Here is a 17,729-nt window from a genome sequence, read left to right as displayed (position 1 = left end):
TACTGGTGCTATACTGGTGCTATACTGGTGCTACACTAGAGATATACTGGTGCTATACTGGTGCTGTACTCTTAACCTAAATGGAGTGGAAACCCAAGCAGCATCCAACTCTGTATTCATGGAGGGAGATGACATCACGCTGAGCTGTGCGGTGGCAGCTTCTCACCGTGGTGTTGGACCTGATGGGGTTCAGGAAGGACGCGTTGTCCCCGGTGCCGATCTCTGACAGGACGAAGGTCAGGAGACTGCTGTTGCGATTCAGCTGGGCATCCATGAAGTACTCAAAGTTGAACAAGTGTGCGACGATGTGCACGGCTACGGGAGGAGACGCGGCGTTAGCGGCTTCAACTCCTGCCGCTGCCAGCCGGAGCAACAGTACACATACCTGTGTGGAGGGCGATCATGTAGGCCACCAGCTTGTGGAAGGTCAGGTTCCGGTCCAGTTGGCGGGCGGCTGTTCGGCTGCAGAACTGAAGAATGAGGAGAAAGGTATGAGGAGCGGGTCCGGGCCCGTCCAGTGACACTGGCGTGGTGCGGTGGTACCTGGATGGAACCGCGCAGGAAGGAGAGCAGGTTCCTGCAGACGGGCAGCAGGATGAGCATGCAGTTGAAGTTGAGGCAGGCGGCCGGGGCTCTGGCCCAGGACAGAGCATGCTGGGAGTCAGAGGGACAGCGGGTCAGAGGGTCACGCCACAGGAACACTCACACTCACACAAGAGACCAGGGGGGCCGCCAGCGCTGGTACCACACACCTCAACGCCACCGGCGGCCTTCTCACCTGTGCGTCAGGTGAAAATGTTCAAGCGCCTCTGAGAGTCGTCCTGTGTGTGAGTCGTGAGCATCGTGCTTGTGGGTATTTTTAGTCCAGCCCTGGTTACGCACAGCTGTGGACTGCGGGGGCGAGGTGTGTGTGTGGAACATTATTGGCTCGCCTTTCTGACGCCTATGAACCGGAGCGATGTTCTCTGTCTGTCAAGCTTTGAGGGTTTTGAGGAAATGAAAAAGCTCAGGTCCTCTCTTCTGCTTGTATTTGTTTAGCAGTCCTGGTGTGTCTGGTGGAGCGTGGGGGCGGCGGCCATGTTAGAGGCTGTTGTGTGAGGCAGACTCACCCCCAGCAGCACGCGGGTGTAGAACCACCTGTCCACCAGGAAGGCCAGGTAGAAATGAACGAAGAGGAAGGCGTTGATCCCCAGCCAGACCAGCTGAAGAACAGGGACACGTCACACCAGGGCCATCCGTCTGGCTCTCTACCTCTCTATCTATCTGTCTATCCGTCTGTCTATCTGTCTATCTATCTATCATCTATCTATCTATCTATCTTTCTATCTATCTATCTATCTATCTATCATCTATCTATCATCTATCTATCATCTATCTATCATCTATCTATCTATCTATCTATCTATCATCTATCTATCATCTATCTATCATCTATCTATCTATCTATCTATCATCTATCTATCTATCATCTATCTATCTATCATCTATCTATCTATCATCTATCTATCATCTATCTATCTATCCATCTATCTGTCATCTATCTGTCATCTATCTATCTATCTATCTATCATCTATCTATCTATCTATCATCTATCTATCTATCTATCATCTATCTGTCATCTATCTATCTATCATCTATCTATCTATCCATCTATCTGTCATCTATCTATCTATCTATCTATCATCTATCTATCTATCTATCATCTATCTGTCATCTATCTATCATCTATCTATCTATCTATCTATCATCCATCTATCTATCATCTATCTATCATCTATCTATCATCTATCTATCTATCTATCTATCATCTATCTATCTATCATCTATCTATCTATCATCTATCTATCTATCTATCTATCTATCTATCTATCTATCTATCATCTATCTGTCATCTATCTATCTATCTATCTATCTATCTATCTATCTATCTATCATCTATCTATCTATCTATCATCTATCTATCATCTATCATCTATCTATCTATCTATCTATCATCTATCTATCTATCTATCTATCTGTCATCTATCTATCTATCATCTATCTATCTATCCATCTATCTGTCATCTATCTATCTATCATCTATCTATCTATCTATCTATCTGTCATCTATCTATCTATCATCTATCTATCTATCCATCTATCTATCTATCTATCTATCTATCATCTATCTATCTATCTATCTATCATCTATCTATCTATCTATCTATCATCTATCTATCATCTATCTATCTATCTATCTATCATCTATCTATCATCTATCTATCATCTATCTGTCATCTATCTATCTATCATCTATCTATCTATCTATCTATCTTCTATCTATCTATCTATCTATCTATCATCTATCTATCTATCTATCTATCTATCTATCATCTATCTATCTATCATCTATCTATCTATCATCTATCTATCTATCTATCTATCTATCTATCTATCTATCTATCTATCTATCTATCTATCATCTATCTATCTATCTATCATCTATCTGTCATCTATCTATCTATCATCTATCTATCTATCTATCTATCTTCTATCTATCTATCTATCTATCTATCATCTATCTATCTATCTATCTATCTATCTATCATCTATCTATCTATCATCTATCTATCTATCATCTATCTATCTATCTATCATCTATCTATCATCTATCTATCTATCTATCTATCTATCTATCTATCTATCTATCATCTATCTATCTATCTATCTATCTATCATCTATCTATCTATCTATCTATCTATCTATCTATCTATCTATCATCTATCATCTATCTATCTATCATCTATCTGTCTATCTATCTATCATCTATCTATCTATCTATCTTTCTATCTATCTATCTATCTATCTATCATCTATCTATCATCTATCTATCATCTATCTATCATCTATCTATCTATCTATCTATCATCTATCTATCTATCATCTATCTATCTATCATCTATCTATCATCTATCTATCTATCCATCTATCTGTCATCTATCTATCTATCTATCTATCATCTATCATCTATCTGTCATCTATCTATCTATCTATCATCTATCTATCTATCTATCATCTATCTATCTATCTATCATCTATCTGTCATCTATCTATCTATCATCTATCTATCTATCCATCTATCTGTCATCTATCTATCTATCTATCTATCTATCTATCTATCTATCATCTATCTATCTATCTATCATCTATCTGTCATCTATCTATCTATCATCTATCTATCTATCTATCTATCTTCTATCTATCTATCTATCTATCTATCATCTATCTATCTATCTATCTATCTATCTATCATCTATCTATCTATCATCTATCTATCTATCATCTATCTATCTATCTATCATCTATCTATCATCTATCTATCTATCTATCTATCTATCTATCTATCTATCATCTATCTATCTATCTATCTATCTATCATCTATCTATCTATCTATCTATCTATCATCTATCATCTATCTATCTATCATCTATCTATCTATCTATCTATCTATCTATCATCTATCATCTATCTATCTATCATCTATCTATCTATCATCTATCTATCTATCATCTATCTATCTATCTATCATCTATCTATCATCTATCTATCTATCTATCATCTATCTATCTATCTATCATCTATCTATCATCTATCTATCATCTATCTATCTATCTATCATCTATCTATCTATCATCCATCTATCATCTATCTATCATCTATCTATCTATCTATCATCTATCTATCTGTCATCTATCTATCATCTATCTATCTATCTATCATCTATCTATCATCTATCTATCTATCTATCTATCATCTATCTATCATCTATCTATCTATCTATCCATCTATCTATCTATCTATCTATCCATCTATCTATCCATCTATCTATCTATCATCTATCATCTATCTATCTATCATCTATCTATCATCTATCTATCTATCATCTATCTATCTATCATCTATCTATCATCTATCATCTATCTATCTATCATCTATCTATCATCTATCCATCCATCTATCTATCTATCTATCATCTATCTATCATCTATCTATCTATCATCTATCTATCATCTATCTATCATCTATCCATCTATCTATCTATCATCTATCTATCTATCATCTATCTATCATCTATCCATCTATCCCTCCTTCTCTCTCTATCCCTCCATCCCTCCATCTCTCTCTCCTGTACTCACAATCACAAAGATGGAGAGCCCCTCGTTGGCAGCAAAGTTCCCCATGTTGGTGAGCGGCGTTGGAGCTTTGAGTCCTGCTCGCGGTTCCACAGCGTTTGACACGATGATCTTCCCTGATGGCGTGAGGCATCAGGAGGCGTGTGTCAGAGGGGACGGCGCCGCGTGCCGGGAGGAGAGTGTGACGCCTACAGGTGACCGTTGAGGAGGAACCTGCGACTCGATGGTGACACGCTGGGTTTCACCAGAGGAAGCAGCAGATTTCCAAACAGGAAGTCGAACCAGATGAATTGCCACATGCTTCCTGTTTCAGACTCAAAAGCAGAGAGGGAAACACCTGAACGTCTCAGCGGGGCTAAACCAGAACCCTCCATGTTCCACAGGTTCTCCGAGTTCCACATGTCAGCGAGAACCACGCTTTCATTGTTGATGTGGACCAGTCCAGTCCAGACACACGGCGAAGACAGGAGTGACCCAGCTGAGACATGGTGCTGGGACACTGGCGTCTTGAGACAACATGTACTACAACCACTACTACTACTACTACCAGTACTACGACTACTATTATGATGAGTACCATCATTCGTGTCATGGTACGATATCACCATGGAGACAAGTAAACCAGAATGCTTGAAAAAGTCTGGTCAATGAAGCATAAAAGAAGCTCTGTCACAAGTGTGAGTGTGTGTGTGTGAGTGTGTGTGTGTGTGTGTGTGTGTGTGTGTCTGTGTGTGTGTGTGTGTGAGTGTGTGTGTGTGTGTGTGTCTGTGTGTGTGTGTGTCTGTGTGTGTGTGTGAGTGTGTGTGTGTGTGAGTGTGTGTGTGTGTGTGAGTGTGTGTGTGTGTGTGTCTGTGTGTGTGTTTGTGTGTGTGTTTGTGTCTGTGTGTGTGTTTGTGTCTGTGTGTGTGTTTGTGTGTGTTTGTGTGTGTGTTTGTGTGTGTGTTTGTGTCTGTGTGTGTGTTTGTGTGTGTGTTTGTGTCTGTGTGTGTGTGTCTGTGTGCGTGTTTGTGTCTGTCTGTGTGTTTGTGTGTGTGTTTGTGTCTGTGTGTGTGTTTGTGTGTGTGTTTGTGTCTGTGTGTGTGTTTGTGTGTGTGTTTGTGTCTGTCTGTGTGTTTGTGTGTGTTTGTGTGTGTGTGTGTGTTTGTGTGTGTGTTTGTGTCTGTGTGTGTGTGTCTGTGTGCGTGTTTGTGTCTGTCTGTGTGTTTGTGTGTGTTTGTGTGTGTGTGTGTTTGTGTGTGTGTTTGTGTCTGTGTGTTTGTGTGTGTTTGTGTCTGTGTGTGTGTTTGTGTGTGTGTTTGTGTCTGTGTGTGTGTGTCTGTGTGCGTGTTTGTGTCTGTCTGTGTGTTTGTGTGTGTGTTTGTGTCTGTGTGTGTGTTTGTGTGTGGGTTTGTGTCTGTCTGTGTGTTTGTGTGTGTGTTTGTGTCTGTGTGTGTGTGTCTGTGTGCGTGTTTGTGTGTGTCTGTGTGTGTGTGTGTCTGTGTGTTTGTGTCTGTCTGTGTGTGTCTGTGTGTTTGTGTCTGTGTGTGTGTTTGTGTCTGTCTGTGTGTGTGTGTGTTGTGCTCATTCTGTCACTACTGGTGTGTGTCATACTGCCATTAAACTCTGTTCAATCTATAATGTGTTTTCCTCTCTGGCGGCCATCAACACTGGAGACCAACACCCCCCCACTACACACACACACACACACACACACACACTCTCCCCCCCTTCCCTGCCCCCCCCCCCCCCCATGGCTCCTGGGCGGGCCTGAATCTGCTGTCAGCTGCTTCATGATTCAGGTGAAGCTTTTATTCAGCTGGAACAGTTCTGGGTTCTGTCCTCGGCAGGGGAACCTGGAACTGTTCCGCTGGCGTCTGGGGGCGGGGCTCCACCCTGAACCCTGGAGTGAACTCACCCTGTAGGTCACGTGAGGCTGGAACACTCAGCTGTTGGGGGGGAAGTGGAGGAGTCACCATAAACCGGCTGGCCACACTTACCTGCTGTACCCTTTGACCCCACTAGGGGGAGCTGTGTTATTAATCATTGATCAGACAGCACAGAACAAGGTGTCACTCAAACAGCAATGATCAGGTGCTGATCAGGTGCTGGTGTATTGATTGGCTGGCGGGAGGACCTGGGCCCCCAGAAGGGAGGCGGGTAGACCTGTATGGCCGTCTTCCAGAGCTGGGGGAGGTCACAGCAGCTCTGCAGGGTGTCATGGAGGCTCAAGGTTTCCAGTGATTTTCCTCCTAATCGGGAGGGGGGGGGGGGGATTAGAGCTGTTGCATAGCGACCGTGACATCAGCACCGACCCGTTTCACAACCAACAATCACAAAGTGCTGCTTCTTGTTGTGGTTTCTGCTTAATGTGTCTGAGCCCAAGGCCCCCAGGTGCTGGGACCGGCTGGGGGGTTCCCAGTCGCTGCTTTTGTGTGAAATGAAAGAGCTGATGAGAGAATGGTGCTGGGGAGGTGGTCCGGTTTGCCACCTGGAGGCTGCAGGTGCGCCCCCCCAGAGGACAGAGCGGCCCAGACCAGAGAGTTCTGGTCCTGGAGGGCAGAACCTCCCACACAGCTTCACCAGCTTCCGATGTCCCTGGTGGACCGGACCATCAGAACCTATCCAGGGTGGCTTGGGGATCTGGGTCACGTCTGGTGAGGGTGTGAGCCAGTTCTGGTTCTGGTTCTGGTTCTATGGGATCAGCCTGTCAGTGCCATGCTCCTCTCGCTCTCCAGAGTAATCAGATTACTGATCACTGCCCATCTGCCAGGGGCAGAGCGAGGGCGGAGTTTCTCCCGCGTAGGAAGGAGGTCACGTGACGGTTGTGAGAACAATCGCTCAAATTTGTGAGTGTCAGGTGACGTCAGAGGAGAGGGACGTCAGCTGCTTCACTTCTTATTAATAATTACTTCGCACTTATAGTTTTATTTCTCTGGAGCAGAAACTCCAAGAGAGGTCCTGTGGGGACGGGATCAGAAACAGGGGGCGGGGCGGCTCAGGGGGCGGGGCGGCTCCAGCTGGTGTTTGGCGGATGACGCGGGTCAGGTGGGCGCTGCTGGGGCGGGTAGAAATACTGAGCGCCGGCGGACGAGTGGCAGTCCAGCCAGCAGCCGCGCTCCTCCCGGTCCGTTCAGACTCCGTCGGGGCGACAGCAGGCTCTTCCTCGCTTCAGGTAGGACCCCCCGCTCTCTGACCTGACTTGGACCGAGGTTCTACATGCAGGTGTAGAACCGACACCTCCGCGCCCGAAGGTGCCGGAGGACCTGCCGCGCTGCAGGACCTCCAGGGCTTCGCGGCCACCGGAACCCCGACTGGCTGCTTCGGGTCCGCAGCCGCCCGGAGCATCACGACGCCATCCTGGGTCCGGTAGCGCGGCTCTTCTCCGGTGGAGCATCTCCTCGCTCCCCTCTCCAGCTCCTCACCCCCCTCCCCTCTCCAGCTCCTCACCCCCCTCCCCTCTCCAGCTCCTCACCCCCCTCCCCTCTCACCAGCTCCTCACCCCCCTCCCCTCTCACCAGCTCCTCACCCCCCTCCCCTCACCAGCTCCTCACCCCCCTCCCCTCTCACCAGCTCCTCACCCCCCTCCCCTCTCTAGCTCCTCACCCCCCTCCTCTCACCAGCTCCTCACCCCCCTCCTCCTATCACCAGCTCCTCACCCCCCTCCCCTCTCTAGCTCCTCACCCCCCTCCCCTCTCACCAGCTCCTCACCCCCCTCCCCTCACCAGCTCCTCACCCCCCTCCCCTCTCACCAGCTCCTCACCCCCTCCCCTCTCTAGCTCCTCACCCTCCTTCCTCTCTCCAGCTCCTCACCCCCTCCCCTCACCAGCTCCTCACCCCCCTCCTCCTATCACCAGCTCCTCACCCCCTCCACTCTCCAGCTCCTCACCCCCCTCCCCTCTCACCAGCTCCTCACCCCCTCCCCTCTCTAGCTCCTCACCCTCCTTCCTCTCACCAGCTCTTCACCCCCTCCCCTCACCAGCTCCTCACCCCCCTCCCCTCACCAGCTCCTCACCCCCCTCCTCCCCTCACCAGCTCCTCACCCCCCCCTCCTCTCACCAGCTCCTCACCCCCCTCCCCTCACCAGCTCCTCACCCCCCTCCTCTCACCAGCTCCTCACCCCCCTCCTCCCCTCACCAGCTCCTCACCCCCCCCTCCTCTCACCAGCTCCTCACCCTCCTCCTCTCTCAGGAGTCGTGGAGGAACCAGGATGTTGTTTCTCTGTCTCCTGCTGACAGACCTGTGCCTCCCTCCCTCCCTCCCTCCCCAGAGCCCTCCTGTTTGGAGGAGGGTTCCTCCCGGGTGGGTCCAGCGCCCCAGAACCAGCTGTGCCTGGGTTCTGTCTTGGCGTGGCGTCACCGGGTCAGGGAGGGGCGGGATTACCAGAACTGCCTGCAGATGTTTTTCTGATGCAGGAAATCAGAAAGTGGGCCAGCGGAGCCTCGGGGACGACACCAGCAGTAATTTCCTGTTGCTCTGGCAGCCTCAGCGCCGGAGCTCTGGACATTTCCTCCAGGCGTGTCGGCCGCCGCCGCCGCCCCAGCCGCCCCCGCCGCCCCCGCCGCCGATGTCCCTGCAGAAGTGGCCGGCCGGGAATCTGGACTGCTGCTCATACCTGAGAAGTCTGGGCTCTCACATGTCGGTCCTGTTCACACCTGGTACCAGATCCATCCTGATGTCAGCCACCACACGGCTGCAGCCGCACACGCGTGTCCCCTGGATCAACCCCCCCCCCCCCCCACCTGAATGTAAAACCACATGATCAAAATAATTTCTCTGTCTGAGCTTTCAACGTCATAATTTGCCGCCGGTACGTGGCCCCGGGTTGATGCGGCCCAGACCACCTCTGAATGTGGTTACAGGACCCGGTGAGTGTGTTCACACCTGCCGGGTCTGAGATCAGGTGTGACAGGACCTGCAGACACGTGTCACATGACACCTTGGGAACAGCTGGACCAGGACCTGGTGACCTCCCACGGACCTCACCTGTGGGAGTCAGCTCCACCTCTGTCCTGCCTCCAGGGATACCATGGCACTCAAAGGTCAGGACAAACATGGCGGCGTGACCACCCGCTGGTGCTGGTTCTACTGGCAGTAGCACCCTGGGGATGATGTCCTGCGTCTCCTTGGAAACATCAAGCTGTCCTGCAGTTTTCCAGCTTTACCTGAACTTTAGGTCAGGTGACTGCTGCTGTCTGCTGAGCCCCTCGGGGGGGGTTCAGGTGAGCAGCTGCCAGGTGCTTCGGCAGGCCTTATATGGTCGTTGTAGCCTTGATGAGACGGGGGGCAGATGACCTTCATCAGGCTGAAGCGAGTGATGTGATGAGGACGTGGTCAGTCGTGGTTAACATTGTCCAGGACTTCCTGTCTGCTGCACACTGGCGCGGAAAATCGGTTCAACATCAACATGAGGTGTTGGATGGCGGTTGAGTCACATGACCCCGAGCTTTGTTCCGAGCCGCGTTGACGCGGCGGCGGTGGCTCACCTGCTCAGACCTGCGGCGCTGCTCTCAGACACTGTTAGAGAGACGACCACGGACGGGGGAATAAGAACATGTGACCACGTCGCCCCCCCCACGTCTCCTCGCTGCCTCTCAGGACGCTCCAGACAGTCCAGGACAGTGAGGGTCCAGAATGCCGCAGGCATGTGAGCGACCCGTCTCCGGGTTCTGACAGGCCCGGCTGGACTTGGTGCTGCTGTGATCGGGTTTCCAGTGACGTGAGAGATGTTTCTACAGGAGCAGCTGGAGAGGTCGCAGGGTGAACCTTGACCTCTCCAGCTGCTCCTGGTTACCAGGCAGCGTGTGTGAAGCTGCCTGTTGATGAGTAACACGCCAACAGGTTCACTCAGGCTGACAGAGTGAACCTACACGCGTGTGTGTGTGTGTGTGTGTGTGTGTGTGTGTGTGTGTGTGTGTGGTTAAAGGTCAGGAACACGTCTGTGCCGTAATCATCAGCCGCTCCTTTAGAACGACTCCTCCTCTCTCCTCGTTCTGGTCTGCGTCGCCGGCTCTTGATTGTGTGCGTCAGACCAAGCGACCGCGTTCGGATGCGAGCGCCTCGTTCTGGGCTCGTCTTCATGGCTTAACAGGCTAATTTTTCTAATTGAAAGTCGGTGTTGTGGACACGTGTCACTTCCTGTGGCCCTGGTCATCCCATGCCAGGTTCCTGGTCCTCAGAGACCCGGTGATCCTGGTGGCTCCACCCGTTTTACTGTCCAGCAGCGTTCAAAGTCCTGCTGCGGCTCATCGGTCCTGATATCACTGGGCCATAAAGACGCCGGGAGCCACTCCCTGTCACGCTGGAGGGGTCCAGGCTCCGCCCCCCATATCAAAGTGTCCTTGATGTATAAAGCTCAACTTCCCTCTGGACGCGTGTGACACGTGTTCCCATCCATGTTTTTGTGTCACATACCCCGGGTCTGATGGTTGCAGGGTTCTGCAGGGTGACACATGGCGCCGCCCCCACCTGACCAGGGTTAGTTGACCTTTGAACCGGCTCTGACGGCGCTGCCACTGTGGCGGCCGCCGCCATGTTTCTCCCCTCAGCTGTTGTGGCCCTCGTGTGGCATCAGAGCAGCGGTAGGACGGAGGACAGGAAATGGTGGTGGTGGTGGGGGGGCGACTACACGCGTGTTTCGAACAGGAACATAGAAGTAAGACCCTCATTGGTCCAGACCCACGTTTTCTTCAGGTCTGACTCACTGAGTCCTCCTGGTACACGACACATCCTCAAGTCCTGGTTCTGATGTCGTCACGCAGTACTTTTACTGCTTTGCTCGTGTGTTTGGAGGCAACACAACATGTGAACTCTTTTCCTCCAGAAGTCTCAGGGCAGCGTCCGGGGACAGACGTGTCCATGAAAGCACCAGTACTGCGGCTAGAGGGCGCTGTCCCTGGTACTGCACATGCTCAGTTGTGCCTGGCTGGCGTTGACTGGGCTAAGCTGATTAGCATAACGAGCTTGATCCGTCCCTTGAAGCTCAGAGACCTCTGCCTCTGATTAGTCTTGAAGGACGTGTCCTCACGACATCAGCGGCGGGACAGTAGTGTGGATACTGGAATACACACAAGTATACTGATGTACATGTACACGTATGTAGTACACACTGGTCCATGACTCCGGCTTAGCCGCTAGTTTCAAGTCTTCTTCAGTTCCCCATCAAATTATGGTCCCGTAAGCAGTCAGGAAACAAGTGGTTACCACGACAACCTGAACACATCAGCCCCACCCCTCGCCGGCTCCACCCTCGTCTGAAGAAGCACCGGGCCAGTAACCCTGGACCAGTGTTCCCACTCTGAGGTCAGCAGAGGTGGGGGAGGCAGAGGGTGGCGGGGGAGGAGATGAGCAGCGAGGCTTTCATCTCTTGTGATGAGTCTCATGACTGGAGGAAGCGCCGCGGGTGGGGGGGCGGCACACTGCTGCCCTTTTAAAGTCTAAATGTCCACTTGTCTTCAGGTCACATGCTGCACGGTGTCACATGGCCCGCCGCCGCTCCTCTGAGGGGCTTGTTGCTGATGTGTGTGTGTATGTGTTTGTGTTGACAGGATGACGGGCGTCACCCGGATGCTGTGGCTGCTGCTCTGTCTGCTGCCCCCGGTGGAAGCCAGCAGGATCACGCACGAGTACAGCGAGTATCAGGAGAGACACAGCCGCGGTGAGTGTGTGAGCCGGAACGCCACCCTCAGGTCGTTGAGGGATTTGTGGGCCGGCTGAGCCTGCTCGGTCTGTTAAACATCGAGGGCCAGACATGGTCGGCTGGCGCTCCACGCCATTCCACCTGTAGATGCCATGCAGGATGGACACACGCCTCACATGACCGTCTTGGTGCTCTGATGACGGCCCTGTAGGTTTGACGCAGATGTCAACTTTCTGCTTCTGCTGTGTGTCAGACGACACGGAGGACAATGCGGATGGCGGCCAGCTGTGTCGGTCATTTTCTTTCTGCTCAGCTGGACGTGTCAGCAGGTGGGGGGGGGGGGGGGGACTCACAGAACGTTGCTGCTCTTTGTCAGCTCTCCGTCACCGTCTCCTCGCCAGTGTGACATCATCCTGGTATCGAGCGGATCAAAGCGAGGTGATGAATTGTGAAGATTGATCCGCCTCCAGAGCGCTGACCTGGAATCTGCTCACATTTCCATTCTGTAAAGCAGCAGAAGCTCCAACACCCGCGGGCATCTGCCCATTAAGCCGATTGCTGTTGCCGTGGAGACGATCATCTCAACCCTGTTGGTTGTACCTCCTGTCAGTTACCAAGACACTTGATGGTAAAAACACAGAACAGACCACATGGCGTGGTCGCCGCCGGCGTGCGTCCCCTCTGCCATGCGTCCTGGAAGTGCAGGTTGTTGATCAGACGGCGCCTGCAGCGTGGCGCCCTGAGCTTCTTACCTCAGACACAGCAGGCCTTTGTTCCCTGCAGCATTCTGGGAGGGATTACCGGACGCCGCTCCCCGGCAGCAGATTCAGGATTTTTGTGTGACGGCAAAAATCCAAGAATGTGATGGTTTAAGTTGATTTGCCGAAGGATTCCATCGTTATTAAATCATCGTCCACGCTTGGACGGATCCAGGCTGAAGGCTTCTGTTCCTGGAGCTCAGGGGGCCCGGAGGAAACAAACGTCAGTGAGAAGACTTGGGGTCAGGGGTCAAGGTCACAGTGGCTGCACACATCAGGCTCCTGGCCCTGAGTGGGGAGGTCACCCACTGCTTGTGAGGCCGGTCCTCAGAGACAGATGTGTCTCCTCAGGTGGACAGAGCTCTGTTAAAGGTTCTGTGAATCTTTGTTCTGAAAAATGAAGCAAAGAAGTTCAAAAACTGGTTCTGGGTGTGGGTCTGGCTCTGGTCCTGGTTCTGGTTCTGGTTCCAGGCTGATGTAGAAACCACTTCCATCTCTGTGTTTGGGTGTGTTTATGGATTTATTCAGGAATGTTCTGACTTCCTGCTGCTTTCTGCTGCTGATCAATGTTCCACTGTTGCTCTCAATCAGAGTCATGAGGCCGGCAGTCCATCAGATAATTGTGTGTGTGTGTGTGTGTGTGTGTGTGTGTGGAGGGGGGAGCTTCATGCTCTGAACACTCACTAGCTTCACTCTCTGCTTCCTCACAGACGAGGTTGCCTTGACAACGAGGCCTCACATCTACTTCTGCCGCTCTCGTAACATGGAGGACTTCACCTGCTGGTGGCACCCCCTCAACAACCTGACGGACGGAGAGACGGTCACCTACGTGCTCACCTACTCCAAAGAGTATGAACACACTCACACACACACACACACACACACACACACACACGTGCTGGCCTTAACAGGACGCAATAGGCAGAGACGTGGCGTCGCTCAGCCATCGTCCTCGTCTGTGAGTTTGGGTCCGATGACGCAACACAACACGGCCCTGCAGGCCTGTGGTTGCTGAGAACATCGGTTCTACCGGTCCTGTTGTCCTAAAATAACCTCTGTGTCATGTTTCCAGTGTGTCGGTAGCCGAAATGTAAGTGAAACATGTACTGCTTCAAACCCCCCCCCCCCCCCCGTAAAGGCGGAGACAGGAGGGACGTCTTCGAGGCTCAGAACCGCTGGACCCACTGCTCTGGCAGCTGTTGTGTCTCTGCCAAATGACAGGCGACGGTGTTAGCGGTCGTAGGGTAGCGAGGCTGGAGCCGCTGGCCTGCAGGCTGCTGATGCGTCTCTCCTCTCCAGCAAAGGGCCGGTCCAGGAATGTCCCGACTACGAGAGCGCCGGTCCTGACAGCTGCCACTTCGACAGCAGCCACACGTCCCTCTGGAACATCTACTGCATGAACGTCACCGCCGTCACCGCCCACAAGAACTACACCTCTCAGGAGCACTGCCTGGACGTGGTGGAGATCGGTAAGATCATTGGGTTCTAGATGTGTCCAGACCTCAGTCGTCCTGATGGTGGCGCTGCAGCAACTGTCTTATGGTTTCAAACTATGTAATGACTGACACTAAAAGCAATCACACACAGGGGCGGGGCCATCCCATCCTGACTCCACCCCCAGGGAAATGAGCCTCGTGAAGTGAAGCTCTGTGTGCCTGAGCTGCATCTCATCTCGTGTCTTTGATGCAGCAGAAAGCACACAGAGCTGTGTGTGTGTGTGTGTGTGTGTGTGTGTGTGTGTGTGTGTGTGTGTGTGTGTGTGTGTGTGTGTGTGTGTGTGCAGGGATCTTTTGTTCCTGTCAGATGGCAGCAGAGGTCAAGGTCATAAGCCACTCGCATCAGAGCGGCGGCGGCACCATCACACTGTGTGACTGGAGGTTGTGTGGCGGAGCAGCGTGAACCGTGTTCACATGTTCACGTGTTCACGTGTCTCTTGTCAGCCAGGACAAACCCTGAAGATGGTCTCGAGAGGAGGGGTCTCTCCCCGCCACGGACGCCACTGACTGCCTTACAACACTGACCTTTGGGTGACCTTTGCTCTGATGAGCTCATTGATCTTTTATGTGGAGGAGATGAAAGCGCCGCCGCCAGGGCTCGCTCACATCAGAGTGTCAGCGTCCAGCGCCTGCAAATGTCACATTCATTTGGTTAGAAGGAACAAACGTGGAGTAGCGATGACGTCACCTGACGTCTCAGCCTTCTCCCAGGGGCTGCTGGGAGTTCTCTGGAGGTGTTCGGTCAGGACTAACCTGTCGTGTGATGTGTTGTCTGCAGTCCAGACCGAAGCTCCAGTCAATCTGACCTACGTCCTGACGGACGCCGGCGGCGATGAGATGGGCCACAATGCGCTGCTGTCCTGGTCCTACCCGGTGCCCTCCGACCTGCAGTACGGCTGGATCACGCTGGTGTACGAGCTGCAGTACCGCCGCGTGTCAGAGCCCGACAACTGGAAGGTATCTGACTGCTTGTGTCTCCAACGTGCGTGAATGTCCCATCCTGGTGAGGCGAGCAGCTGAGCTCCTGTCTAACCACACCGGCGGCGTTCGCAGGTCAAGCACCCGCTGCGGGAGCCTCACGTGGAGCTCATCGGCCTCCCCATCAGCGACTACGTGGTCCGCGTCCGTTGCCGCTCGCACAACTACGGCCTGTGGAGCAAATGGAGCTCGCCGCTGTTGATGAGCATCCCCAGCAGGCCGCCGGCAGGTACGCTATCTGGTGTCCATAGCAACTTGGTGCTTGGTGGATCAGCACGGTGAGTTGCATTTCTCACCACCTCAGGTAAACTGCTGGTGCTCATTCTGGTGACGGGCGTGGGCGTGGTGGCGCTGCTGGTCATCGCTTTCGGGGTAATTCCACAGAGCAGGAGGTGAGGAGCCCTACCTGTCTCATCTGTTCTCATGATGACCTCACTGCCACATTCTAACTTCCTGTTTTTACCTTCAGAATAAAAGACTACTTCCTGCCACCCATCCCTAAGCCGCGGATCACTGGCATTGACCCGCTGCTCCTCAAGGTAATGCACTCTTCCTCCGTATTCTTCCTCTTCATTTCTCTTCCGTTTCTCTCCACCTTCATCATGTGATTCTTCTTCTGCTGTTTCACCTCCTCTTCCTCCACCTCTCTCCTCCACCCGCCCTTCCTCCGTTCTCTTCAGAAGGGGAACTTGGATGAAATCAACCGTCACTTCTGTAACTTCCACAGCTACCGAGCGCCGAGTTACACAGAGGAAGTGTGGGACCAGGTCAGCGCCAATGAGGTCTACCTCACCGGCGCCCCTCCCCTCCCCTCCAACCAAGAGAGGGACGCTCTCAGGGTCCGCGGTGACCTGGTACCTGTAGCGGCCCAATATCACTTACCCACACAAAACCCAACGTCACACATGCCGAGCCTGTCGTGCTACTGCCCATTGCCTTCTGAGGCCTTCCCTTCACCGCCGCAGGATGTGGCGTCGCCGTGGCTGAGCCCAGACATGGTGGTCCTCCCGGGGGCCGACTACAGCATGATGGGACCCTCCGGCCTGCCCGCCGTCCGGACTCCTGAACTGCCTCTCACCACGAACCGCTCGCCGCAAGACTTCTACACCTGCGTCCAGCTTATGAACGAGAGTGGGGAGGTACATTTGGTGCCATGCTTGCCGCCGGCGTACTGCGAGTTTCCCCCGAGGGAGTTAAATGCTCGCGAGAAGGAGGAGAAGAAGAAGCAGCTGGCTGACTACCACTCCAGGAAGAATGCAATGAAAGATGGCGGCGAGGCGGAGAGGAGCGACGCCACAGCCCCTCTGCTGCCGGTTGCTCTGAACAACAAGGGCTGAACATGATGGCAGGCAGGAATCCTCAGAGCTCGCTGAGTTCAGGCGGTGGCGTCCTGCTCGCACGTCAAACTGAGGTGAACTGAAGGTTCTGCACCAAATGATGACTGGTGGAACAAACGCCACCATTTTTGTGTTTGTGACTCCAAGCCTGTTGTTGTCAAACCTGCAGTTGGAACCCTTTTGTATTCAGTGTCACATGACATGCCACGACTCCTCGCCACCTCTCTGGAGCAGAGGTTATCGCTGCTAAGCGATCAGGATTGTTTGTCTTCTCAGGAAAAAACATGCAATGATGAAGAGGATGTCTTTCTACTCCGCTGGTTATCAGCCGGTTATCAGCTGGTCGTCAGCTGATTATTAGCTGTCATTAGCTGGTTGAGCTGTTGATGTTGTTGCCCCCCCCAACCCCTACCCCCGTCATGGCCGTCACGGCCGTTGCGAGCCTCTCGACCATTTTCACCGCCACCTTGTCTTTCTTCATAAGTTTTAGCACACGATGGCATAGAGACTGCGCCAGGCTTGTAGCTAGGCTAGCTATGCTACGCTAACTCTGTCTGTCTGTAATCGTACATGTATGAACACTTCACTGTCAGGTGCACTTCCACGTTCAGGTGGTGGCCCCTCATCTTTGAGATGATGATGATGATGATGATGATGGTGGTCCTGAACAAAAGCATTCGTTGGTGCCGATGCAACCAGTCCAGGCAGATGCCTTCAAATATGAGTTCAAGGTGACAAAGAGGACGGAGGAGGGGCGGAGCTTAGGTGGCGAGTGGTGGGATGAGCCACCACTGATGATGAACAGGAGGCAGATATCTTGTCATGGCAAACTGAGAACGATAAAGTTTTGATCAAAAACAAATTAAGACTGACTTACAGGTGAGCGCCATTAGCTACTGGTGTGCTAGCATGCTAGTGTGTTGCATCATTTCATGGCCTCATCATAATGAAGGTAAATCCAAGTGTCCCTGTGACTGGAAGACTCAGCTGAACGAACACACAGCCTCGAGAGTGTGAGTGTGTGTGTGTGTGTGTGTGTGTGTGTGTGTGTGGTCCCCAACATTGGTTGTCTTTTTTAGATTTTAATAAGTCACCAGGCAGGAAGTTGCAGTTCGCCCCCTGAGACGACCAGTTACCAGTGACCAGCTACGTTGATCCCAGACGACTGACAGTAGAACCCTGGTTACATTAGCCCCGCCCCCTCCCTGGCTGCCTCACACGTGTCGCCGTCATGCCGTCTCCTACCCGTGTGCCTTTTTTCACAGAGCAGTTGCTGTCAGGTGCCCCTCTGTCGTTTCACCTGTGATTGTGACAGGAAGTGGTGATGTGGTTCCTGGTTCTCTGTTGATGCAATAAAGGGTGAAGCCCAA

The 17,729-nt window shown here is 51.9% G+C and overlaps 2 protein-coding genes across 8 annotated transcripts in view; one reads left to right on the top strand and one right to left on the bottom strand.

The window, feature by feature from the left end:
* cybb (cytochrome b-245, beta polypeptide (chronic granulomatous disease)) overlaps positions 1-4,412 on the bottom strand; it is a 19,441-nt gene extending 15,029 nt beyond the window's left edge. For 2 of the 4 annotated variants that reach the window (XM_086202638.1, XM_086202639.1), the window contains exons 1-5: positions 4,179-4,412; positions 1,110-1,202; positions 544-654; positions 386-470; positions 167-315 (exon numbers count right to left, since the gene is read on the bottom strand). In XM_086202638.1, coding sequence (XP_086058764.1) covers positions 167-315; positions 386-470; positions 544-654; positions 1,110-1,202; positions 4,179-4,223 — 483 coding nt within the window. In that variant the 5' untranslated portion in view covers positions 4,224-4,412. Of the gene's footprint in view, positions 1-166; positions 316-385; positions 471-543; positions 655-778; positions 1,069-1,109; positions 1,203-4,178 lie in introns of those variants that run through there. The other 2 variants (XM_086202637.1, XM_086202640.1) reach the window with 2 other exon arrangements.
* crfa4 (cytokine receptor family, class I receptor 4) lies at positions 4,114-17,729 on the top strand. 4 transcript variants are annotated; one of them, XM_086202649.1, is made up of 9 exons: positions 4,114-4,694; positions 11,699-11,808; positions 13,259-13,397; positions 13,848-14,017; positions 14,823-15,001; positions 15,098-15,251; positions 15,327-15,414; positions 15,492-15,561; positions 15,706-17,729. In XM_086202649.1, coding segments are annotated over exons 1-9 (1,566 nt in total). In that variant the 5' UTR covers positions 4,114-4,692; the 3' UTR covers positions 16,360-17,729. The 4 variants fall into 4 exon arrangements, with proteins under 4 accessions (XP_086058775.1, XP_086058772.1, XP_086058774.1 ...); XM_086202646.1 differs by having other exon boundaries at positions 15,703-17,729; XM_086202648.1 differs by having other exon boundaries at positions 4,114-4,768; positions 15,703-17,729.

Source organism: Aulostomus chinensis, chromosome 1 (assembly GCF_037954235.1).
Source record: "Aulostomus chinensis isolate RoL2024-O1b breed Wild chromosome 1, RoL_Achi_v1.0, whole genome shotgun sequence".
Taxonomy (NCBI): Eukaryota; Metazoa; Chordata; class Actinopteri; order Syngnathiformes; family Aulostomidae; genus Aulostomus; species Aulostomus chinensis.
The sequence above is the reverse complement of the archived record's forward strand: the minus strand, read 5'-3'. Positions and strand labels throughout refer to the sequence as shown.